This window comes from Ostrea edulis, chromosome 7, assembly GCF_947568905.1.
Source record: "Ostrea edulis chromosome 7, xbOstEdul1.1, whole genome shotgun sequence".
In the NCBI taxonomy this organism is placed as follows: Eukaryota; Metazoa; Mollusca; class Bivalvia; order Ostreida; family Ostreidae; genus Ostrea; species Ostrea edulis.
The window spans coordinates 83,839,993-83,866,533 of NC_079170.1; the positions used below are offsets into that span (position 1 = coordinate 83,839,993).

Consider the following 26,541-nt stretch of genomic DNA (forward strand, 5'->3'; position numbering starts at 1 on the left):
AACTGAAAAATGTTTTAAAAATATAAGTAAGAAACCAAATTTCTATTTTTAGAATAAGTATCCATGCCTTTCAACCCCAAATCCAAGATGACCTTTTCACCCTTCTAACTCATGGTGCATTCTTATTAAAGATACTCAATCTCAGAATGAAGGATGAGAGTATATATGTCTTCCATTCTCAATGGCAGGGGACTTAAAACTTATGTGAAAATATACTCTAAATTCATAAACACCTGATCTGCTGTTACCCAAAATTCTGTAGAATTTGCAAAACCCTATAGGTAGTGGGTAAACGGGAGACAAAATCCTTTGATCCTATTCTCTTCCTTCCTCTTCTGAGACTCCTATTTCACTCTCCCTATCCTCTGAAGTCTTTCCTTCCCTCTCTCTCCCCCTATTAGTTCCCCCTCTCCCCAATCTCTCTCTCTCCTCCAATCACAGTTCTCAGACTCTCTCCTCTAACCACAGTTTTCTCTCCTACAATCACAATTCTCTCTCTCCTACAATCACAATTCTCTCTCTCCTCCAATCACAATTCACTTTTTCCTACAATCACAATTCTCTCTCTCCTACAACCACAGTTCTCTCTCCTCAAATGTCAGTCTTTCCTCCAATGTCTGTCCTCTCTTTAATTCATCCTCTTTTTTCTCTCTCTCCTCCGACTCCGATTTTCTCCTCTTGCCAATTTTCTCTCTCCATCCCTAGTCACATGTATCTCTCTCATTCCACCAATCCAGTTATATTTCTCTCCTCCAATCCAGTTATATTTCTCTCCTCCAATCCAGTTATATTTCTCTCCACCAATCCAGTTATATTTCTCTCCTCCAATCCAGTTATATTTCTCTCTCATTCCACCAATCCAGTTATATTTCTCTCTCATTCCACCAATCCAGTTATATTTCTCTCCTCCAAGCCTAATTCTCTCTCTCATTCCACCAATCCAGTTATATTTCTCTCCTCCAAGCCTAATTCTCTCTCATTCCACCAATCCAGTTATATTTCTCTCCTCCAAGCCTAATTCTCTCTCTCCTCCATTATCTAAGTTCTCTCTCCTCCAATATCTAAGTTCTCTCTCATTCCACCAATCCAGTTATATTTCTCTCCTCCATTATCTAAGTTCTCTCTTCTCCAATATCTAAGTTCTCTCTCTTCCAATATCTAAGTTCTCTCTTCTCCAACCCCAGTTCCTTTTAAAGACCCCCCTCTCCTCTCACCCCAAATCTCTCTCATCCATCCCCAGTCCCCCTCTTTTTTCTTTCCCCTTTCTCTCCTTCATTCCTCCTGCCCTCCCTCACTCATCCCCAATATTAAATTCCCTACTTTTGTCTATTTATCTCTACTTTTCCTACCCTCCTCCCTGCCCTTCGCTCTCCTTTTCTACTCCCACCCCTCCACTCATGCTGCCCAATGTCTGTCAGGGATTACATGTGTAGCTCTAGTATCTACATGTATTGGCACTGTACATAGTTTACAATAAGGCTTCAATATAAAGGTCCCGTTGGGGATCTGGGTTAGAATAGGTCCTCAGCTCTCCTTGCTTGTCATAAGAGGCAACTAAATGGGGAGGTCCTTTTGATGAGACTGCAAAAACAGAGGGCTAGCTCGATCATGTCACAGCTAGCTCAAAGGCTGTAAGCACCAAGTTGAAGCCCTTCACTGGCAATGGTGACGTTTCTATATGTGTGAAACATTCTTGAGAGGGACATTAACCAATATACAATCAATCAATCAATATATCGAAGATCTAGGATTATACCTTACATATAAAATGGCCCTGTATATTTCAAGTTCAATCAATTAAGTCCTTGCTAAATGTGCCCAATTTACACAGAGATTTTATCAGCTATATAAAACATGCATTGCTTCGGAAGTGTTCATTTATGGATGAACATTTAAGGCGTGCAACATTGGAAACTTTCCTGAATCATTTTTGAAGAGGAAAATGTGGTATTTAGACATTTCACATTTCCCCGCTTAGCCACGAGGAACTGTTGTCTCATGTTTATAAGATATTTTTAACCAAATTTATTTAAATTGATTCATTACTGTCAAATCAAATCATATCTGACATTACGTACACTTTTAATGTCACTGAATGCTTTTAAAATCCACGCGTGTTTGTTCAATGTGTGCACTTGTGCTTTCTGTATGAACTATTGTATTAAGTACTTGCACATAACCATTTCCCATTTCTTTTTATTTCATAACTTGAAAAAAATAATAATCAGGATATATTTAAAGGTAGAGACTTTCAATTCACAAAGAGGTTTACTTAATTACATATCAATATTAGAGCACGAGTTTTTCAAAAGTCACAAGTATCATGTTCAATGCATCTAAACAATGTCCCTATACTTGCGGCTTATTATTTACAGAGGTCAGTGAAGATATAAAAAGACTGGCTAGAGATCAAACTTGCTTTTCAAAGTTGAGAACCGTCTGTTATTATTTTCGTTTCAGCTATTGGTTACCAAGAATTAATTTCCCCCCGTATTAGACTTTATTTACAGTTTACGAGAGAGAAAGTACAAACAACTACACCAGTCTTATTTAAATCCTCAAAGTTAACACAATAGAAACACCTTTAATGAAAACTTCGTGCATTAAAAACCAGGCAAAAAATTTACGTGATTGCCTAATTTTCACTATATACAATACCAATTCTCTTTCAAAAATAGAAAATCTCCAGCAGCAGAATATTGTAGTACAGGTATATTTGTTTTTTTTTTGTTTTTTTGTTTTTATAAGTTACATATATTTTTCTTTGAATCCTTAAGATATACATAATTAATACATGTATTATTAACAGTGCCTGCATATAACCAAGAGTCCACAGCTGCCCAACAAGACGTCCATGGGCCACATTTCTCACCTGAGGCACCCTTGCTCTGCTGTTGTTCAGCTACTGTGATTTTTTAAAAATATTTTGTTTCAATCTTTATAATTCCCATGAAAAAATGTGATCCCATATTCAGGCCCGAACTTAGCCCCAAAGGGTCATATGTCACAACCAAACCTGAATTCATACAACGTGGGCCAGCAAATGCCACATCACTATGTCTTTAACATGACCTTGCTGTTCTGGAGAGTCCATGAATGTATAAAAGGTCTTGACACAAGAAATAGATATAATTATATATATGAAAGCTCTACCTTTAAAATATTTCAGGAAAAGTAGATCAAATTCCATGGTCAAGGTCACAAAGTTCAAAACTTTGGTTCCAAAATAAGGTCTTAAAGTCACAAGGAATGTGCATATAAATATGAAATATGAGTCTCCTATCACTCATCATTCAAGAGTTATGAGAAAGGTTAAAGTTACGGACAAACAGACTGGACAAAAACAATTTATATCCTGACCTTGACTATAGTAACTGTTGTTGGAGCAAAAAAAAAAAAAAAACCCCATAAAAAACAAAACAAACTTGATTCATACAACTTGGGAACATTCATATTTGGATATAATTTAGTGTGGCCCTGCTGCTCTTGAAAAAGAATCTGTTTAAACTGATTTCCAGTATATTCCCACATAAAACTTTGATCTTCTATCGATCGTGGCCCCACCCTACTCCATGCAGGCCTGGGTCCCTGAATTGAACAATCTTGAATTTGAACTACCTGAAGATACTTACATACCAATGTGACTAATCATGGGCTCATTGTTGAGTGAAGATTTCTTAAAGATATGTTTCCCTATATATATTCCAAAGTAAAATTTTGATCCCAGAATATTTTGACTCCATGCAGTCCCTACTTCAGAGAGCCACAATTTGAACAAATTTGAGACAACACTACCTATGGATGCACATGTAATATGACTAAACATGTTGTTCATGATTCAGAAAAGTTGTTCTATGTATCTGCTTGTAAAACTTTGATCCACTGATCCACTAGGGGGGCCTCCGTGGGCGAGTGGTTAGAGATTCGCATTCATAATCACATGGCCTCTCACCTCTGTCGGCTCAGGTTTGAATCCTGCTCGCGCTGGTTAGTGAGAAAATTTCCGTTTACTTTCGGAAGGTCGGTGGATTCTTCCCAGGTACATTGTATCTGGGTTCTCTCTTCCACCAATAAAAACTGGGCGTCACCAGATAACTGAAAAATTGTTGAGTATGGTGGAAAACATCAATGAATCAATCAATCGATCCACTATTATGGTCCAACCCTATACCCAAGGGGTCATGATTTGAACAACTTGGTTTTTATGACAGAATCGTGATTAGAAATCCATTTCAAATCAACATGGTGTCGAAATCTAAAGTGTGACTATTTTGACTTTAACTGCCCAATGATGGCATCTTGGACAAAACAATGACAGTACGTTCTATCTGTTGGACACATTTTTAATTGAAATGTGATAATGTGCCACAGGATCAACATCGTCAATAACAAAAGATTTATACCAAAGCATGGAATGGAAACAAGTAGAAGTGAAAATGCTGCTTTTATTACCACGGATGTTAAATCTAAACCCGATTCCACTTCCACGAGTACTTATTGCAACAAAATGCAAATAAAAGTTTTTGATTTTAACTCGTATATATATCAAAATTTCAAAATGGCAAATATACCTTCTGAAATAAAAATCCTGGACGGACCCGACCCGAAAATTAAAAATCCTGGACGGACCCGACCCAAATTTTTTTGGAGCTGTGACAGTCCTACCAATCGGTTCTTTGCGAGATTTTCAAACAATCCCTGGCACCCTACTTTTGACTTTTCATTATTATATCCCCTTTCAAGGGAGCATGGACCTTCATTTCAACAAAACTGAATCCCCTTTGAACGCTTAACTTTAAAGGATGATTTTTACCAAGTTGATTGAAAAAGCCCAGTAATTCTGGAGAGGAAGATAAAAATGTTAATGAAAAAAACCAATCGCTGGGCAAACTTTGATCATAAAAGCTCACTTGAGCCTATGGTTCAGGCAAGCTATAAAAAGGGGTGCGTTCACGAGCCCCCACCCCCACAGATGGCAATATGTCTGCTGACTCCACAATGAAGGAACCTAAGCTAGATTCCAGGGAGTCATAAATAAAGGTCATATTGATATGATGACGGAACTGTGCAAGCTAGGTTCTGGATTTTAGCAGTGGGAGTAGTGTTCGCTTTCATTGTACTGATAGAAAGAACCGTTTGACCTGGAAGTTTGAACTTTATAAAGTATAATTGTCGAGTTAATATCTGTCAATTTTGTCTCAATCAGGTGTTTATATGAATGCATTATCATGACAAGAGGAGGACAAATCTGTCAGAAAACAAAATCAACTACACTTGATCAATGACTTTTGATCTTCAATTAACTAATATGGATCCTTGGGCTTATACTTAGAAACAAGCTCATAAAACTACTAATATTCAATCGTATAATACTTTACAAATTCATATTAGATGAGTTCCTAATTAAGTTTTATGACTGTTGAATATTGATAATTTACAAGCAAATCTTTTGATTTAAACATATGTTAATGAATTTATAACAATGTATAATTAAGAGGAAACTTTATTTCCTAACACCATATAACTTTCTTGCAAAAAATGCTTGAACTTCTATTTTCAACAATTAAAATGTCCATATGTTTTGTTGTCAACATAATCAGTTCCGCATCATCACTTACTAATCAGCGGTCCAGTGAACACTGCTGTGATACAATATTATATATATATATATATACATGTACTTTCATATACACATTTTGTTTGTACATGCACATGATCATATAGGGCCTTGATTTATGATTGATTTTAAGCCAATCTTAAAGCCCTTTATGTGAAAATGGACAGAGTTATTTACAAGTGGTGGAGAAGAGAATTGGTGCAGGGGAGAGTGAGAAAAGTGGAGGGAGAATTAATAAGAAAGTAAGAAAGGGGGTTAATTAAGGAGCAAAGAGAGCTAGGGGCGTGGGAGGGTAGAGGATGGAATAAGAGGGAGGGGGAAGAGGAGAGGGGGGTGGTGGGTGGTGAGATTATACAAGAGGAGAAATGAACCCCTCTGACATCCCTTGGAATCGGTTGCTGCTTCCAATGCAATATTACCGATTATAATCGTAAAACATATTTTTATTTTAAAAAGCATAATCCATTGTTTTTTTAAATATTTATTTACATATGTATATTTAATTTTATTAACTAAATGGCCGAGAGGTCTAACATGCTGGTCACATGCTGTTATGATTTTTGGTTCCACAGGTTGTGAGTTCAATCCCGGGCAGGGCCCTTGAGCAGGAGGGTCCTCTAACTTCTAGTAAATATTTCTGTGCTCTAGCTGTTTTAAATTTTTCTTCATTTAGATCAGTTATGTTTGTTTGTTGTGTGAGTGTGTTTTCGATGTTCAGTTGCTTGTGCATTTTCTATATATAGATATAGATGGCCCTTTTGATTCTTTGTTTCTAAAAGTGGAAACGGACTAAATCCAGATTACATTGCAGGAAATGTATATACATCCGATGATTGATTACGGAAAAAAATAATCGATCATCAGAATTGATAACTTTTTCGTCAACAATCGATGTTTTCTAATTATCGGTACATCACTAGACATTTGCTTAAACATGGTACTTCTTGGTGGCCAAAGAGGACAGAAAATTTATTCAAATATGTTGTTTTTATTTTGGTTGGAGGTTCCTTAAATTGCGCTCCCATCTAGGGCAGCCCTGGGCCCGCTGATAGTCTGAGCCCCCCTTTGACTCCTTGCCAAGAGTGGTTTCCCTTTCTATTACAAAATCTTATTGAAAACACTGATAACTTAATTTTAACTCATGTTTAAGTTTTGCACATTATTTCTATATATGTACATACATGTGCTGTGTCAACATTTTACAATCAGAATGTAATGAAGCAATATGATAGAAAGCTTAAATCAATTTTACAATACGTGAAAAATCAAAAAAGTTACTTGAAAGTTGGCAATATGTGAAAATTCATTACTTTTCAAATAATTGGCAGTAATACAATTATTAACAGTATTATTTTTCAAAATTACAAACTAGTTGTCAATTCACTGATAATATACTAAATACATAGCACCTGCTCCTTATCATATATACCCTGTTACACTTTAATATTATCACATTCATTATTTAAAGCCCATACTAAGAAATATTTCCACAGTTTTTAAAATGAGATGGAATATATTTAATATTTCAAAATTCTTTGAAGTTGTTGGTCACCTATTACTATGTGTCATTAAAATTGTAGAGATTGACTTGTAACCAAAATATTGCATTACAGATCTGCAGCAAACCAATATTGCATATCTCGGTTTTTGCTAATTTTTTTATACCAATTTAAATGAAAGGTTTTAACATCCTCCCCATCCCTTTCCTTCTTCTTCCTCTATCTTCCTATCTGAGTTCCGTTCCCCTTAATTCCCTTTTCCCATATAATACATCCCAAATGAAGCTTATAGTAATCCAAAGCTGTACACCAACGAATTACACAGTACATACATATCTCTTAAAATGCTTAAATTCAGTTACTAATCAGATCTGCAAAATAGGAAAAAAAATGGATTCAGATTCACCAAAAAAAAAAAAAAAAAAAAAATAATAATAATAAAAATGCCCTACTATTGTGTCAATAAATCACTGTATTAATACAACATCATTTAATCAATGATCTGAATTAATAAAATAATTCCGTTGCCAGGCTTCTGTGTAATTAGATAATCGGAAGTTGTTTGTTTGTTGCAGTCTATGTCATAAACATATGAAATATTCATTGCGTTCATCGATTATCACGCGATATTGCCTAGAGAAGTATTTAATGCTTTATCATCACTTTCATTTTAGCCAGTAGTTGCAGAAAGTACCGCAAAAACAACGAGATAAAATTTACATTCAAGAATCCAGAGCTCTATTTCTGCAAACTTTGCCGCTTCTTTGGAGCGCACCTGCTTGGTTTGGTAGTTGCATGTGTGTGAGATGAACACATGTGCTCTGTTTACATTTACTGACCAACATATTGGTACTATGAGGTCACGGTTCGTTTTATGAATGACACAGTTTTAATGAATTAACAACTTCCATTAAATAGCTATTTTACTATTATAAGTACAATATAATTGTTTTCTTACCTCTAAAAATCTGTAGGGTTCTTTTTTCACATCGGATAATGCGGTTGAAATTATCAAGCATGCAACAGAACACTTTTTTGCCAGGGCGAATCACAATCGTAAATAAAAACATATTCATACGCCTGAACATCTGTCCGACGGAAGCCGCTATCTACTTTCTGTCAAAATGTGACAATTTTAGTGATGTGTTTTGGGAACTTAAGAGTTTTACTTGCATTTCTTAAAAACAAGCATTAATGAGATTTATTTATAATTCTTAATGCATCTTCTCGCGCAAAGTCACTTTGTTATTTAAAGTAGCAACACGGTTCGATCCAGGTGACGTCACAGCACCTGCTGGGTAAACAGTGAAAAAACAAACAATGGCAGACGGATAGTTGGGATATTTAAAAAAAAATGCTTATCAGAAGCAAACTTTTGTCAGTTTAACGCAATGCAGGAAAACGAAAAGAAATACAAAATAATAACGTTTTTCTAAAAATAGTGAAGCAAAATAAGATTTTCACTTTGTGTTTGCTATTTAAAAAAGAAGATATTATAAATTTAAACATATGTCTACCTAAAAAAAAATTCAAAGTTCGGGAGGTTAAAAAATGTAATAAAAACCTAATTAATTTTTTTTTACTTGAATATATTTGAAAAGGGGATGGCTATTCCGGAACCCCAAGCGCCACATAGCAACCGTATACTATGTATATCAGACTACTTTCATTTTCACTTTGTCCAGTATTCAGGTACATCTTTTCAGACTTTTGTATTATTTGTGTGTGTTATTTATCTCAATTGATAGATGTACTGTTCCTCCCAAAATATTAACTGTCATGATTTATAGTTAATGAACCACTGCTAAGACTTTTGAATGCATTTTAGTTTTAGCGTAGATCTACATATTGGACATATTGTACCTAGGCCTACCTAGAACTAAACGTATACTGATTTCTGCTTCACTTCATGCTCATGTTATATGTCGCAAAAAGCATCGACCTTTGTACTTGACATCAAAATGTTGTGTGTGTAACAGGAAGGGAGAAAATGCAACGGGAGAAAACCGTGATTCGAACCTGGGCCCCTGAATCTCTAGTCAGGTGCTCTCTACCAACTGAGCTAACTGGCCACCGGCGATTGAACCCGCCGGCTGACCGCTACATTCCTCCCTCCTTAAATTTCTTCACACCTGAAGATACCCAGAATATGTATCCCTTGGCAGGCATTTTCACCTGTCAGTTTTAGGGGCTGGTCTACGGCACCAATTGTATCAGGAAGGGAGAAAATGCAACGGACCAGACCGGGATTCGAACCCGGGTCCCCTGAATCTCTAGTCAGGTGCTCTACCAACTGAGCTAACTGGCCACCAGCGATCGATCCCGGCTGACTGCTACATGTGTAACAAAATATGAATATGGGGAATAAATATATGGGGTGTGAGAGAGAGGGGGACATTACATCAAACATAGATTTATAAATAAACATTTAACTCCGGTTTGATTTGAACATTGTCTAGATGTTATAACAAAAGGATTGAACACAAGTTCAATTGATTACACAAGTTCTTAAAACTTAATATGCTCACTCCTATATGACAATTGATTATGCATATGATAATGTTCAAGAAATGAAACCCAAAGGTCAAAAATGATTTGCTTTCATAAAGCAATTATATAATAAATCTGTAGATAATGATATATTATGTACGATTGATTGATATATACATGAATATACTATTATTGATTAATATATGCATGTAGTACGCAACCAAAGTTATATTTCAATTTTTGTGCATTTGATACTAACAGTGTGGGAAGATCAAGGGTGCCAATAGAACTTGTAATTTTATTGATTTTTATAATTTGACTGTTAGGCAAAATCAAAATTGATGTTACATATTGCGATTTTATGACCTTTCATGAAAAAGTGAAGATAATTAACAAACAGCGATCAATCTCGTACTCCTATAAAGAATACAGGATTAAGAGTAGGGCAAATATGGATGCCTGGACACACCAGAGGAGGGACCAACTTACTGCCTAGGAGGAGAAAGCATCCCACTGATCGGTCACACCCGCCGTGAGCCCTATATCTTGATCAGGTAAACGGAGTAATCCTTAGTCAAAATTAGTATGCAAAGAATGGCCTAACAATTGGTATGAAACACATCAGACAGCTAGCATTTAACCTAATGAATGGATGTTTTACAAGTTGTAAAATGCTGACTTTAAACAAGACTGTTGGAACCCTTGTAACATCAACTTATTTGTTGGTAGCTTGTTACAGTTTAAAGATTGAGTATATATACACAGAAGTTTAAGTTTGACCCAGTGTAGGGAAATGCCATGCTTACACTATAGTGTTAATGTTTAACTTTAGCTTGGCATCATACATTTCATGAGTGTGGTGACGTCTTCCGATGTAAATCATGAAGACGAGACTGTTAATCTTTTGACTACATCAGGTGAAATACAATGAGTGAGGACACAGAAGAAAAGAAGAAGCTGGCATCTTTTGTCAAATCTGTTCACAAGGATCTCAGGAAAAAATTCAAAACAGGTAAAATATAATAACCTTCACTTATTATCCATTTCTGATTGATTAAATGTACTGATTTTAGACATGTTCTTGTCCACCAGAATAAGTCTAAATCATATCAATGTATAAAGAATTCCATGTGGAACTACAGATCATTGAATTGACTGTTAATTATCACCCCCCCCCCCCCCCCAACACCCAAAGTTCTTTGACTGTTTTGAAATTTCTGCAATGTCAAAGAAATATTCTGTAAAAATATCATTAGCTTCCAAGTGAGCTTTTGGGATCACTTTTTGTTTCAGCGTCTGTCTGTCTGTCCGTCTGTAAAATGTTCACATTTTGGACTTGTCAAGAACCACTGGGTTAATGTCAACCAAATTTGCTGCAAAGCATGCCTGTGTAAAGAGTATTAAAAGGTTTGTTCAAATAAAGAGCCACATCCTTTTCCAAGAGAAGACAATTACAAATTAGTGAAAATTTTGTGACATTTTTAAAAATAAAAATCTTCTCAATGAAAATCTGTTAGGCCAATTTCAGTCAAACTTGACACTAATCATCCTTTGGTAAAGGGTATTCAATTTTGTTCAAATGAGAGACCATGCAGTCTTCAAAGGGAAAATGATTAAGAAAAGGCAACAATAATAAGGAGTCATGGCCAAAAAAGTTGAAATTTACATTAAGCTTCCTGACAAAAAGCAGATTCAAGTTTGGTCAAACCATGTCCCTGGGGGGTTTGATGGGGACACAGTAGGGGTCAAAGTTTTACAAGTTGATATATACATGTAGATAAAATCTTTAAAAGTCTTCTTCTCAAGAACAACAGGGCCATGGTTACTATATGTTAATATTTAAGCATCCCCTGATAATGCACATTCAAGGTCTCCGGAAGTAGGGTGCAGTAGGAGGTCAAAGTTTTACAAGGGAATAATATATAGGAAAATCTTCATCTCAACAACAGTAAGGTCATGCTTAGCCATATCAATTTGCAATTAAGCTTCTAATCGTACTTGTATCTTGATTCAAGTTTGATCAATTCAGAGGAGGCCCCTAGGGGTAGGGCGGGGCCACAATATATCAAAATTTCAAATGGAAATATACAGGAAATTCATTCAAACAAATTCTTTTCAAGAGTAGCAGGGCCACACTAAATCATATCAAAATGAAAATATTCTCAAGTGGTGGTCAAGGTTCAAGGTTGTTTTTTAATGCTCCCATGAGTATAGTGCAGGAGTATATTGTTTTTATCCTGTCTGTCTGTCTGTCTGAATACCATGATCTTTGACCTTGTGACCTTCTCCTTGTGACCTTCTCCAGAACAGCAAAGTCACGTGAATTATATTGGTATTGAGGTTACTGGCCCATGTTGTGTGAATTCAAGTTCCATTATGTCATGACCTTTTGGGGGAAGTTGGACTACGATATGGGTTAAAAAAAAATCATGGTATTAAAGATTGAAAAAAAAAATGTCAAAATTCACAACTAAATAGTAGCAGGTCTGAGGTGACTCGGGTGAGTGATATGGCCCCTGGGTCCCGATTTTGTTATTTTTACAGTACCTGATCTAAGATAAAATATCACTATTCACTTTTTAAAAATGAAAGGAAAAAGAAATTTGAAAAATATAATCAAGTTTTGTTCAAAGTATAAGAAATTACATGTATTTTGATATCATAACGTGTATTGATAAAATTGGTACCGTATAAGTTTTACAATATAATTGAGTTACATATATGCTAATTTTATAATGTGTGTATTGATAGAAGTCATTTTGATTTTATAATATGTTGTGTATTGATAGAATTCATGTTGATTTGATAATGTGTTCTTGATAGAAGTTATGTTGATTTTATAATGTGTTTTTGATAGAAGTCATGTTGATTTTATAATGTGTGTATTGATAGAAGTCATGTTGATTTTATAATGTGTGTATTGGTAGAAGTTATGTTGATTTTATAATGTGTGTATTGATAGAAGTTATGTTGATTTTATAATGTGTGTATTGATAGAAGTTATGTTGATTTTATAATGTGTTTTTGATAGAAGTTATGTTGATTTTATAATGTGTGTATTGATAGAAGTCGTGTTGATTTTATAATGTGTATTGATAGAAGTCATGTTGATTTTATAATGTGTGTATTGATAGAAGTTACATTAATTTTATAATGTGTTATTGATGGAAGTCATGTTGATTTTATAATGTGTTATTGATAGAAGTCATGTTGATTTTATAATGTGTTATTGATAGAAGTTATGTTAATTTTATAATGTGTGTATTGATAGAAGTCATGTTGATTTTATAATGTGTGTATTGATAGAAGTCATGTTGATTTTATAATGTGTTATTGATAGAAGTCATGTTGATTTTATAATGTGTGTATTGATAGAAGTTATGTTGATTTTATAATGTGTGTATTGATAGAAGTCATGTTGATTTTATAATGTGTTATTGATAGAAGTCATGTTGATTTTATCATGTGTTATTGATAGAAGTCATGTTGATTTTATAATATGTTATTGATAGAAGTTATGTTGATTTTATAAAGTGTTATTGATAGAAGTAATGTTGATTTTATAATGTGTGTATTGATAGAATTCATATTGATTTTATAATGTGTTATTGATAGAAGTTATGTTGATTTTATAATGTGTATTGATAGAAGTAATGTTGATTTTATAATGTGTGTATTGATAGAAGTAATGTTGATTTTATAAAGTGTTATTGATTGAAGTTATGTTGATTTTATAATGTGTATTGATAGAAATAATGTTGATTTTATAATGTGTGTATTGATAGAATTCATATTGATTTTATAATGTGTTATTGATAGAAGTCATGTTGATTTTATAATGTGTGTATTGATAGAAGTTATGTTGATTTTATAATGTGTTTTTGATAGAAGTCATGTTGATTTTATAATATGCATGTGTATTGATAGAAGTCGTGTTGATTTTATAATGTGTTATTAATAGAAATAATGTTGATTTTATAATGTGTTATTGATAGAAGTCATGTTGATTTTATAATATGTGTATTGATAGAAGTCATGTTGATTTTATAATATGTAATCTATTATGAGTTCTGTCGAAGATTATGTCAGACGATGGGCTAAATATGAAAAAAAAGAACTTGATACATTTTCAGAATGGGTTAAAAGCATAAGAGGGATATTAAAATCCCGCATTAGACACATGAAAACAAAAGTACGCACCATCTATCCTTCTGTGTTTAGTAAACCAGAAGTGATAAAAGAATTAGATAGGTTACATGAGGAATATGTTTTGGTTCCAGCTGACAAAGCTAGTAACAACATTGTCTTTGTTTGTAAGGCTCATTATTACAACTGTATTTTAAACGAACTTTGCATTAATCCCACTTTTGGTAATCATACTTATACTCCAACTGCCCTTTCAAAAGACGAGATTCTTCAAAACCATGCTTCAGTTTTAGATACATTTGATATTTCAGTCAATGGGTCGAATGAATATGAGTTACCGTACCTATACTGGATTCCTAAACTACATAAAAACCCTTACAAACAAAGATACATTGCTGGATCCAGTAAGTGCTCTACCAAGCCCCTATCTTTGCTCCTCACGAAAATGTTAACAGCTGTGAAGGAGAAACTTCAAACTTACTGTGCGACTACATATGCCAGAAGTGGTGTTAATCAAATGTGGATTCTAAAAAATTCTAAAGAACTTTTAGTAAACTTGAAATCACAGAATTTTTTCCAAATCAATAGCATTAAAACCTATGACTTTTCAACACTATACACGACCAATCCTCACGATAAATTAAAGACTAGACTTTTTGACATCATAGACAGTTGCTTCTTTAACAGAAACAGAAATATTCATATCTAGTGATCAGTCATTCAAAAACTTACTTTGTTAAACACCACTCTGATTCCATGCACAAGTACTCTGAAGGTGAAATAAAAAATACACTAGAGTTCCTCATTGACAATATCTTCGTGGTCTTTGGTGATCAGGTCTTCCAACAGTCTGTTGGACTTCCCATGGGCACGAATTGTGCTCCTTTGTTAGCTGACCTGTTTTTATATTCATATGAAGCAGAATTTATTCAAAAACTTCTACGTGAGAAGAAAAAATCTCTCGCTGTGACCTTCAATTCGACTTTTAGATATATCGATGACGTTTTGTCTATTAACAATGATAGCTTTCATTCATATGTCGATTTGATATATCCCTGTGAGCTCGAAATAAAGGACACCACAGAGTCGTCCACTTCTGCTTCATACTTAGATATTTTATTGAAAGTAGACATTAACGGCAAACTGACAACTCAACTGTATGACAAACGGGATGATTTCAGCTTCTCCATCGTCAACTTCCCACATTTATGTAGCAATATTCCATTATCACCTGCATATGGTGTTTATATATCTCAACTGATTCGATATGCAAGAGCTTGTTCTGGGTATAGTCAGTTTTTAAATGGAGGTAAGCTACTGACAAACAAGTTGATGGTACAGGGATTTGAACAGTCTCGATTGAAGTCAGCATTTCGCGAATTCTATGGTCGTTATAATGATCTAGTTCGTGAATACAACCTCGCATTGGGTGAAATGCTGTCTGACGTGTTTCATACCGATTGTTAAGCCGTTCTTGGCACACTGATTTGACTGCGGATAACTCCGTTTACCTGATCAGGATATGGGGCTCACGGTGGGTGTGACCGGTCAACAGGGGATGCTTACTCCTCCTACGCACCTGATCCCACCTCTGGTGTGTCCAGGGGTCCGTGTTTGCCCAACTATCTATTTTGTATTGCTTGTAGGAGTTATGAGATTGATCACTGTTCGTTATCTTCACCTTGCATTGATAGAAGTCATGTTGATTTTATAATGTGTGTATTGATAGAAGTCATGTTGATTTTATAATGTGTGTATTGATAGACGTTATGTTGATTTTATAATGTGTTATTGATAGAAGTCATGTTGATTTTATAATATGTGTATTGATAGAAGTTATGTTGATTTTATAATGTGTGTGTATTGATAGAAGTAATGTTGATTTTATAATATGTTATTGATAGAAGTTATGTTGATTTTATAATGTGTGTATTGATAGAATTTATGTTGATTATATAATGTGTTATTGATAGAAGTCATGTTGATTTTATAATATGTGTATTGATAGAAGTTATGTTGATTTTATAATGTGTGTGTATTGATAGAAGTAATGTTGATTTTATAATATGTTATTGATAGAAGTTATATTGATTTTATAATGTGTTATTGATAGAATTCATGTTAATTTTATAATGTGTGTATTGATAGAAGTCATGTTGATTTTATAATGTGTGTATTGATAGAATTCATGTTGATTTTATAATGTGTTATTGATAGAAGTCATGTTGATTTTATAATGTGTGTATTGATAGAAGTTATGTTGATTTTATAATGTGTGTATTGATAGAAGTGATGTTGATTTTATAATGTGTTATTGATAGAAGTGATGTTGATTTCATAATGTGTATTGATAGAAGTTATGTTGATTTTATAATGTGTGTATTGATAGAAGTTATGTTGATTTTATAATGTGTATTGATAGAAGTCATGTTGATTTTATAATGTGTATTGATAGAAGTTATGTTGATTTTATAATGTGTGTATTGATAGAAGTCATATTGATTTTATAATATGTTATTGATAGAATTAAGTCATGTTGATTTTATAATGTGTGTATTGATAGAATTCATGTTGATTTTATAATGTGTTATTGACAGAAGTTATGTTGATTTTATAATGTGTTATTGATAGAAGTCATGTTGATTTTATAATGTGTGTATTGATAGAATTAAGTCATGTTGATTTTATAATGTGTGTTAATGATAGAATTCATGTTGATTTTATAATGTGTGTATTGATAGAAGTCATGTTGATTTTATAATGTGTTATTGATAGAATTCATGTTGATTTTATAATGTGTTATTAATAGAAGTTATGTTGATTTTATAATGTGTGAATTGATAGAAGTTATGTTGATTTTATAATATGTGTATTGATAGAAGTCATGTTGATTTTATAATATGTTATTGATAGAATTCATGTTGATTTTATAATGTGTTATTAATAGAAGTTATGTTGATTTTATAATGTGTGTATTGATAGAAGTCATATTGATTCTATAATATGTGTATTGATAGAAGTCATGTTGATTTTATAATGTGTTATTGATAGAATTCATGTTAATTTTATAATGTGTTATTGATAGAATTAAGTCATGTTGATTTTATGATGTGTGTATCGATAGAATTCATGTTGATTTTATAATGTTTGTTTTTGATAGAAGTTATGTTGATTTTATAATGTGTTATTGATAGAATTCATGTTGATTTTATAATGTGTTATTGATAGAAGTCATGTTGATTTTATAATGTGTTATTGATAGAATTCATGTTGATTTTATAATGTGTTATTGATAGAAGTTATGTTGATTTTATAATGTGTGAATTGATAGAAGTCATGTTGATTTTATAATATGTGTATTGATAGAATTCATGTTGATTTTATAATGTGTGTATTGATAGAAGTCGTGTTGATTTTATAATGTGTTATTGATAGAAGTCATGTTGCTTTATAATGTGTTATTGATAGAATTCATGTTGATTTTATAATGTGTTATTGATAGAAGTAAGTCATGTTAATTTTATGTGTGTATTGATAGAATTCATTTTGATTTTATAATGTGTTATTGATAGAAGTCATGTTGATTTTATAATATGTTATTGATAGAAGTCGTGTTGATTTTATAATGTGTTTGTATTGATAGAAGTAATGTTGATTTTATAATGTGTGTTTTTGATAGAAGTTATGTTGATTTTTTAATGTGTTATTGATAGAATTCATGTTGATTTTATAATGTGTTATTGATAGAAGTCATGTTGATTTTATAATGTGTTATTGATAGAATTCATGTTGATTTTATAATGTGTTATTGATAGAAGTTATGTTGATTTTATAATGTGTGAATTGATAGAAGTTATGTTGATTTTATAATATGTGTATTGATAGAATTCATGTTGATTTTATAATGTGTGTATTGATAGAAGTTATGTTGATTTATAATGTGTGTATTGATAGAAGTTATGTTGATTTATAATGTGTGTATTGATAGAAGTCATGTTGATTTTGTAATGTGTTATTGCTAGAAGTTATGTTGATTTTATAATGTGTTATTGATAGAAGTCATGTTGATTTATAATGTGTGTATTGATAGAATTCATGTTGATTTGATAATGTGTTCTTGATAGAAGTTATGTTGATTTTATAATGTGTTTTTGATAGAAGTCATGTTGATTTTATAATGTGTGTATTGATAGAAGTTATGTTGATTTTATAATGTGTATTGATAGAAGTCATGTTGATTTTATAATGTGTGTATTGATAGAAGTTATGTTGATTTTATAATGTGTTATTGATAGAAGTCATGTTGATTTTATAATGTGTGTGTATTGATAGAAGTTATGTTGATTTTATAATGTGTTATTGATAGAAGTCATGTTGATTTTATAATGTGTGTATTGATAGAAGTTATGTTGATTTTATAATGTGTATTAATAGAAGTCATGTTGATTTTATAATGTGTGTATTGATAGAAGTTATGTTGATTTTGTAATGTGTTATTGATAGAAGTCATGTTGATTTTATAATGTGTGTATTGATAGAAGTTATGTTGATTTTATAATGTGTATTGATAGAAGTCATGTTGATTTATAATGTGTTATTGATCGAATTCATATTGATTTTATGATGTGTTATTCATAAAGTTGATTTTATAATGTGTGTGTATTGATAGGGGTTATGTTGTTTTTATAATGTATATATTGATAGAATTCATGTTGATTTTATAATGTGTCCTGATTTACAATAACTCTCCAGCAAGGATTTATGTAGTACTATTGTTAGAATAGGAGTAGTAATAGTTATATAGTAGTATATTTGTATTATTATTAGTAGTAGTAATGGTAGTAGTAGCAATTGTAATAGTAATCATAGTTTGTTTGATTTACATCCCATTGAGAATATTTCACTGATACTGAGACGTCACCGCTGAAGGTGAAGTACCACAAAATTAGACCAATGCTTAGCGCTCTGGGTCGTAGTAACGAGAGTTCTTTATCGTGCCAACGCGACGCGGGACTTCCATTTTTATGCTCATGCCGGAAATATCCTTGATTCTCACTTCTAAATGCCAAGCGTTTGGCGAAGGAGCAATTAATACACCTGTGGCTGCCATTGCGCGAGCGGAGCTTGAACTCACGCCCTTCCGATCACGAAGTAGTAATATCGGTAGTAGTTGTAATAGTAGTAGTTGTAACGGTACAAATTATTTATTTTGTAAAGATATCAATATTATGGTATTCTATGAATACAATGGGGAAATAGCTCTGTTAAATATGTACAGCCTACATTCTGTCTTTTTAAACAATTCCTTTCCAAAACGAAGCTGAGTGTTGACCACGTGACTATCTTAGCATACCACGTGCTCTTTTCCTCAGCAATTCTATGTAACTATATCCTTTAATGTTTTACTTTACACACAATGAATTTAGTGTGATATGCTCTTTTCCATAAACCTATGGACACCTTTTTTTCCCCTTTCCAACAACGTGTGAAGAAGGCGCGCGCAATGTATCGCGTTATACAAATAAGCCATTATAAGACCAACCGATGATGTTCCAGAGTTCGGCCATCATTGATCCGTTAGCCGTGTTAGTAGTATAGTGATATTAATACATGTAGTAGGACTAGTAGTAATAGTAGTGGTGGTGGTGGTGGTGGTGGTGGTGGTGGTAGTAGTAGTGGTAGTAGTAGTAGTAGTAGTAGTAGTGGTAGTGGTAGTAGCAGTAGTGGTAGTAGTAGTAGTAGTAGTAGTAGTAGTAGTAATAGTAGTAGTAGTAGTAGTGGTAGTAGTAGTAGTAGTGGTAGTAGTAGTAGTGGTGGTAGTAGTAGCAGTAGTGGTAGTAGTAGTAGTAGTAGTGGTAGTGGTAGTAGCAGTAGTAGTAGTAGTAGTAGTAGTGGTGGTAGTAGTAGTAGTAGTGGTAGTAGTAGTAGTAGTAGTAGTGGTAGTAGTAGTAGTAGTAGTAGTAGTAGTAGTAGTAGTGGTAGTAGTAGTGGTAGTAGTAGTAGTAGTAGTGGTAGTAGTAGTAGTAGTAGTAGTAGTAGTAGTGGTGGTGGTGGTGGTGGTGGTAGTAGCAGTAGTGGTAGTGGTAGTAGTAGTAGTAGTAGTAGTGGTGGTAGTAGTAGTAGTAGTGGTAGTAGTAGTAGTAGTAGTAGTGGTAGTAGCAGTAGTAGTAGTAGTAGTAGTAGTGGTGGTAGTAGTAGTAGTAGTGGTAGTAGTAGTAGTAGTAGTAGTGGTAGTAGTAGTAGTAGTAGTAGTAGTAGTAGTGGTAGTAGTAGTGGTAGTAGTAGTAGTGGTAGTAGTAGTAGTAGTGGTAGTAGTAGTAGTGGTAGTAGTAGTAGTAGTAGTAGTGGTGGTAGTAGTAGTAGTAGTGGTAGTAGTAGTAGTAGTAGTAGTGGTAGTAGCAGTAGTGGTAGTAGTAGTGGTAGTAGTAGTAGTAGTAGTAGTAGTAGTAGTAGTGGTAGTAGTAGTAGTAGTAGTAGTGGTGGTAGTAGTAGTAGTAGTGGTAGTAGTAGTAGTAGTAGTAGTGGTAGTAGCAGTAGTAGTAGTAGTGGTAGTAGTAGTAGTAGTAGTAGTGGTAGTAGTAGTAGTAGTAGTAGTGGTAGTAGTAGTAGTAGTAGTGGTAGTAGTAGTAGTAGTAGTAGTAGTGGTAGTAGTAGTAGTAGTAGTGGTAGTAGTAGTAGTAGTAGTAGTAATAGTAGTAGTAGTAGTGATAGTAGACTATTTCTTTTATTAAAGTACCACCCTTCACTGTCTCTATGCACCTCACTGAAAATCTTCAGATAAGAATTAAGACAACAAACTGATAAAATTAAGAAATGGTATTTTAAAGGTGAAAAAGACATACATGACATATGGAAAGAACATTGCAAAAATACAGACAACCTGCGAGATTATTCGGAGGCGATGCAGAAACTGGCAACGGTTCACTGGGGTGACCAGCAATCGGAGCGGATCCAGTGGTGCAGGAATACCGTGGTGGAGTATTTCAGTGGCGGCGGACAGAAGAAGTGCATCGAGAAAGACTGTAAAAGACTCCAAAGGTAAAAACTAACCAGTTGTTCAATCAAAAGTTACAAAATACAATGTTCCTGTAAAGAAGTGTGTACATGCAGGAGTGGGGTGGGTGGGGAGTAAGAATGTTCACGTACATGGATAACTGTATGAACGTGTAGCTCGTGATAATTAATCTGAAATTATGTAGGCACATGTAAAGTTTGACCAAAAGTTGATTAGTACGGAAATATGTTATTAGAGACATATATTATTATGAACACTTTTCATTGTAATTTGAAATGTTTAATGAGAAGATGTGATACGTCTCTTCAGTAAACAGTACACGTACGAGATATAACGAACCGAGTTTTCAAAATACATTGTATAGACGTAGAGATGTAAAACATACACAGTGTACATAATATATAAAATATACTTCTGTATGCATGTTTTATTCTATGTATAATTACCCTACATGGTGTTGTTGTTTTGCGTCCCTTTGAGAATTTTTCACCCATATCAATGCATCATCAGCTGTAGGTGAAGTGCCACAAATTTAGCCCTATGCTTAGCGCTCATGGCCGCAGTAACACGGTTCGATATTGTACCAACACCTACTGTGACATTGAACCTCCGTTCTGAGGTCATATCCGAAACACCCTCGAATTCCATGTATAAATGCAGAAGGCAGTCACTGTCTTTCTTAACATTTTTGAAGTTTAGGTCAGTCAAATGAGATCAAAGTCGCATCCTCCAGGTCTGGAAGTGAACGTTGTGTACAGCATGTAGTGCCTACATTGATTAAATAACCAGTTTTATGAGGATGTTTATGACATTCACAATATTCTGACATTAACAAAAACCGGCTTTCACTTTCCAGTCGTATTGCCCACATCAGTTCACCAGGACGTGCGTCTTGAGTCGATTGTAAGTATTGTTTATTGGGAAGTTGTTAATTAATGTGTCATAAAGAATGAGAGTTTACTTACATGTATTATAATTCAAATATCATACTATTCTCATTTATTTACAAAAACTTTGACAGCGTTCTGCAGAATATCACGACACGAAAGTTTTCTTCAATGACCTATTTTGTTTTAAGGTGCGTTTTGAAAAGCTGTTAATAAATGAAAGATCAGTCATTCTGTGTAATAGCATTAGGCTTCGTGGTACATGTATGACAGTGCATATACCCATTAACTTTAGTCCTTGGGGATCCAGGTTAGAATGAGTCCTCAGTACCCCTCGCTTGTCGTAAGAGGCAACTAAATGGGACAGTCCTTCGGACGAGGCCGCAAAAAAAAAAAAAAAAAAAACTAGCCCCCGTGTCACAGCAGGTGTGGTACGATAAAGACGGTAAGCGCCGAGCGTAGGCCTAAATTTTGCAGTCCTTCACCAGCAATGGTGACATCTCCATATGAGTGAAAGATTCTCGAGAGGGACTTTATTAAAACAATATACAACCAACCGACCTACCCATTAACTTATGTGTTGTTTAACACAGTACCTCGCTTTACCTTAACGGTATATATGCCCTATTAAACAGTATTTCTTCGATGTTGGAAACCAGACCAAAATTTTGTCAATATCATGAATTATTAGGTAAAATGATACCTAACAATTTTGTCATATTTATTATTCTAGTATTAACACAACACCGGTCTATTCAATGCAAAGAAAATCATGGTTTTCTAAATTAAAGGGAAAGGCAACCCAATTTTTTTTTTTACATGATAATGATAGGATTAATTATATGATAAAGATTTGTCTTACTATTCTGTTGATACACGGCCTAGATAAACCTCAGTATTGATTTTAAAACGTTAAAAATTGAAATTCCCGCCATCTATAGAGGCTGCCATGATTCGGAACTCTTTTGTATTCAAGACCACAAAAATCAATAATGTTGACGTCACACCGTCTATTCCGGTTTTGATGAGATTCTAAGGTCATCAAGGATGTGCATGTGGTAGATTTTACGAATACATTATAAATAGATGGGTGCCTTCCTGTCAATTACACTAATGCGAAGCGGAGATGTGGAAAAAGTTTTTTCCTGAAATTCCTGACCCAACAAAGTTATTTGAAAAGAAAATACTATGTAAACTGTGGATCCATCATTTGCGTAATGACAAGTTGAGGTTTTAGACATTTACATGTATGAAGAAACGTAAACCGTCTGCCTGGTCTGAACGTCTTCTTTTCTTAAATTCTTCTTGCGAAAGAACGGGCTCAAATCTATACGGCTCCAAACTTAACTGTTCGTGACTTGTCATGTTTATAATGCTGCTGATGAAATAAACCGGAACCGACGGTGTGACGTCATAAATTAAACTTCATTGACCGCTCTATTAGCAGCGGGTAATTTGAAATATAAGATATATTAATATTGATTCAATTGTTAAGGAATGATTTTTGTTGTTCAAGACTGGCATTTACGATATCAGTAAGTAATACTTTGTTTAATAAAGGCAACAATAAGGTTAGGGTTGCCTGTCCCTTTAAATGCATATTTATGAAGGAGACATGTACATATATGATGAATGTGCGCAAGCGCTCGCGAAAAGTATGATTAGAAAGGTCACACGAACAATGAGGATTTCGTTTACAATAAGAATGATTTTATATAAAACATAAAATTTAACTCCCTTTCACACATGCATCACTTAAAGTTGATCTCTCTACCTCGTTCTCAGTTTGTGTTTTATCGCCCCGCCTACCGTCTTTTTATCGCCCCGCCTATTGTCTGCAGGTTGTCTACGCTATTGTTTCCCTAGCGACGTATTCCATTTAAATGAAATCAAATTTAACCATTTTTAATTTAGAAATCCTAAAAATGTACAGTCCAGAATAGCATCGATATTGATAGGCACGCAGTGTCACCTGCTGAAACACAGGCATTCATCTCTGTTTCCAATCCTGAATAGTAGAACACGAGGCGTGCGTCATTGACAGTTTATCACGTGATTTACTGTTGATCACATGCTCCTTTACCACGCATACACCATTATATAAGTAAAATTAGGATACATGTATATGACTTTGAAACCAGGTCTGGAGGTTATAAAACTTTTACCATACTCAAACTCAGCCATGTTTGTTTTGAGTACAACTATTAGCAAACTCCAAGCACACTCTAAAACTCTTGAGAATGTACTCCATTTGAATGTACTCCATTTGAGTTCCCGTGGGGATCCTGGTTAGAATAGATCCTCAGTACCCCTTTGCTTGTCGTAAGAGGCGACTAAATGGAGCAGTCCTTCGGATGAGACCACAAAAACCGAGGTCCCGTGTCACAGCAGGTGTGGCACAATAAAGATCCCTCCTTGTTCAATGTCCATAAGCGCCGAGCATAGGCCTAAATTTTGCAGCCCTTCACCGACAGTGGTAACGTCTCCATATGAGTGAAATATTCTCAAGAGGGACGTAAAAAAAATATACAATCAATCAATCAATCTCCATTTTGAGTATGGGAATACTCTTATAAAAATGTGATAGCCTTCACTTTTGATTATGAGTACGATTTAGAGCATAGAGCTCGAGTTTGAGTATGAAAACGTGATTAAAAACGTTTTATAACCTCTAGGCCAGAGGTCCCACGTCATGGTAGGCATAGCCACGATAGAGGGCGCTCACTGCTTTGGTCTCAACACCATGACAGGTGGTCTGTGTCACTTCACCTAAAGTTGATGAAGTTTTTTTATGAATGAAAAAAGAAGAAGCTCAAATGGGAGGAAAACCATTTCACAATAAGAAACGTTTATCGATGATGTACATTGTATTGATTGTTTCTGGATATGCGTCTCGTCACTGTCTTTCGCAACTTTAAGAAATCACCATAGAGACAACAATACATGTAACTTACCTAAACAGTTTTATCTTTATTTCTGAAAACATGAATACGCTGTGGAGATTTTTCAAACATCCCCTTGGTCATTAATGGTGGTTATCATTGTTAAATGTGAAATCAATACTGCATAACTGCAGACTTGTTACATGTAAGAGTTCAATCGGGTACATATGCTGTATATAGTTAACAACCCCAATGTAAATTACAGCACCACATTTCCATGGTGTAGCAATGCAGTTGAAGTCTCTCTCTCTCTCTCTCTCTCTCTCTCTCTCTCTCTCTCATTTGTTACTTAAAAATGGACACATAATTTTGTTGGAAGTAACTGATTTTAATACTGTTTTCTGACTGTAAATGTTAGGAAATGTGTCTTTTTTATGAGAAGAAGTTTCATTGAAGGCAAACGACAGTAGCAGAATTCCCTCCAGATAGAAGTGACATACTTAAGGCACAGTCAACAACATGCCGCTTAGATATTAGCGAACACCTTCATATGTAAGTATATACACATGTGCATGTATTGGTGTTGTATGGATTGTCATTTAATGTTAAGCCTTCTCTCTCTCTCTCTCTCTCTCTCTCTCTCTCTCTCTCTCTCTGAACGAACCAAAGTTTAAAATAATGCACTAATGCATTCAGGACTTTAATACGGTCAGAGTCCCGTCTCTGTAGAGAAAGGGTTGTATTGTTAATTTGTGGAATCAAAAGAAAAAAAAACAATTTTCTACACACCCCCCCCTTAAAACAACAATGTTTAAAATAAATGAATAGACTTGGAAAGTGTTATACACGACATCATGAAGATTTTCTATATTCTGTAACTTTTGCCAATTGTGTTAATCGATAATTTTAGAAATCTTTTCTTGTTTTGACTTTGTTCTACTTAAATAAAATCCGTACTTTCATTTCCTTGATTTAGAATTTAAAGAGATATTTTCCTATGCCTCTGATTGCACTGAAAATATAGTCCCCAATAATTTATTTAAGTTCCCCACAACCCATTTTAACGTAAAATGTTACAACTGTAAATGATTTCGCAAATTCTTCTTCTTCCGCTTCTCATACAAGTTTGTATTGGCCATAATTTTTTTGTCTTTTGACATACACCTTTGATATTTGGTCTGTGGATATACCATAATAAGATATTGTGTCTCATACCATTTGTGATGTCCTCTGACCTTGAGATTTCATGTAAAGGTTTGATAATAGAATATTTTGGACATTATTTGTCCAGACCATAACTTTTTTTTTTGTCTTTTGATATACATGTAGGCATTTCATATTTGGTATGTGGGTATACCACGATAAGACAGTATGTCATGTGCCATTTTGATGACCTTGGTCTTTATGTAAAGGTCAAATAATAGAATGTTTGGGCATTTCTTTTTTGTCTGGACCATAACTTTTTTGTCTTTTGACATAGGCCTTTGATATTTGAAATGTGGGTATCCGATGATAGACAGTGTGTTCCATGCCTTTTTGTGACCTTTGACCTTCACCTTTTATGTATAGGTCACAATAGCATTTTTTGAGCATTTGTTTTGTTCTGACCTTTACTTTTTTGTCTTTTGACATAGACCTGTGCTATTTAATATGTTTAATTTTCTATCATATGTTTACAACACTGTTCCTTGGTGGACACACATATACATATAGGTGACTGTTACAGTGTATGTACTGTCACTCTTAATTTTCCACTTTAAAGATGGTCCTTAAAACTGTTTTTAAAAACTATGGAAAATGGAAGGGGAGGCATCAGTTTTAATGTGCTAAAACAACTCTTCCTAATTATAACCACCTAATTTGCAAATGCAACCTGTGATTGGTCGAATGTTTTTTTTAGCAATTGTTAGGCCGTTCTATGTACATTAAATTTTACTAAGGATTGTTCCATTTACCTGATCAAGATATAAGGCTCATGACGAGTGTGAGCTGTGAAGAGCAGATG

The 26,541-nt window shown here is 34.0% G+C and overlaps 2 protein-coding genes across 5 annotated transcripts in view; one reads left to right on the forward strand and one right to left on the reverse strand.

Moving 5' to 3' along the window:
• The window catches only part of LOC125654090 (forkhead box protein P1-like), a 53,770-nt gene extending 45,131 nt beyond the window's left edge, over positions 1 to 8,639 (reverse strand). For both annotated transcript variants that reach the window (XM_056142774.1, XM_056142773.1), the window contains exon 1: positions 8,075 to 8,639. The gene's annotated coding sequence lies outside the window, so the exon portion shown is untranslated. The remainder of the gene's footprint in view (positions 1 to 8,074) is intronic.
• An 84-nt stretch (positions 8,640 to 8,723) lies between these two features.
• Positions 8,724 to 26,541, forward strand: part of LOC125654098 (S-adenosylmethionine sensor upstream of mTORC1-like) — a 60,546-nt gene continuing 42,728 nt past the window's right edge. The window contains exons 1-4 of one of the 3 annotated variants that reach the window (XM_048883881.2): positions 8,724 to 8,808; positions 10,439 to 10,618; positions 20,580 to 20,790; positions 24,993 to 25,088. In XM_048883881.2, coding sequence (XP_048739838.2) covers positions 10,534 to 10,618; positions 20,580 to 20,790; positions 24,993 to 25,088 — 392 coding nt within the window. In that variant the 5' untranslated portion in view covers positions 8,724 to 8,808; positions 10,439 to 10,533. The remainder of the gene's footprint in view (positions 8,809 to 10,438; positions 10,619 to 20,579; positions 20,791 to 24,992; positions 25,089 to 26,541) is intronic. The other 2 variants (XM_048883882.2, XM_056142775.1) reach the window with 2 other exon arrangements.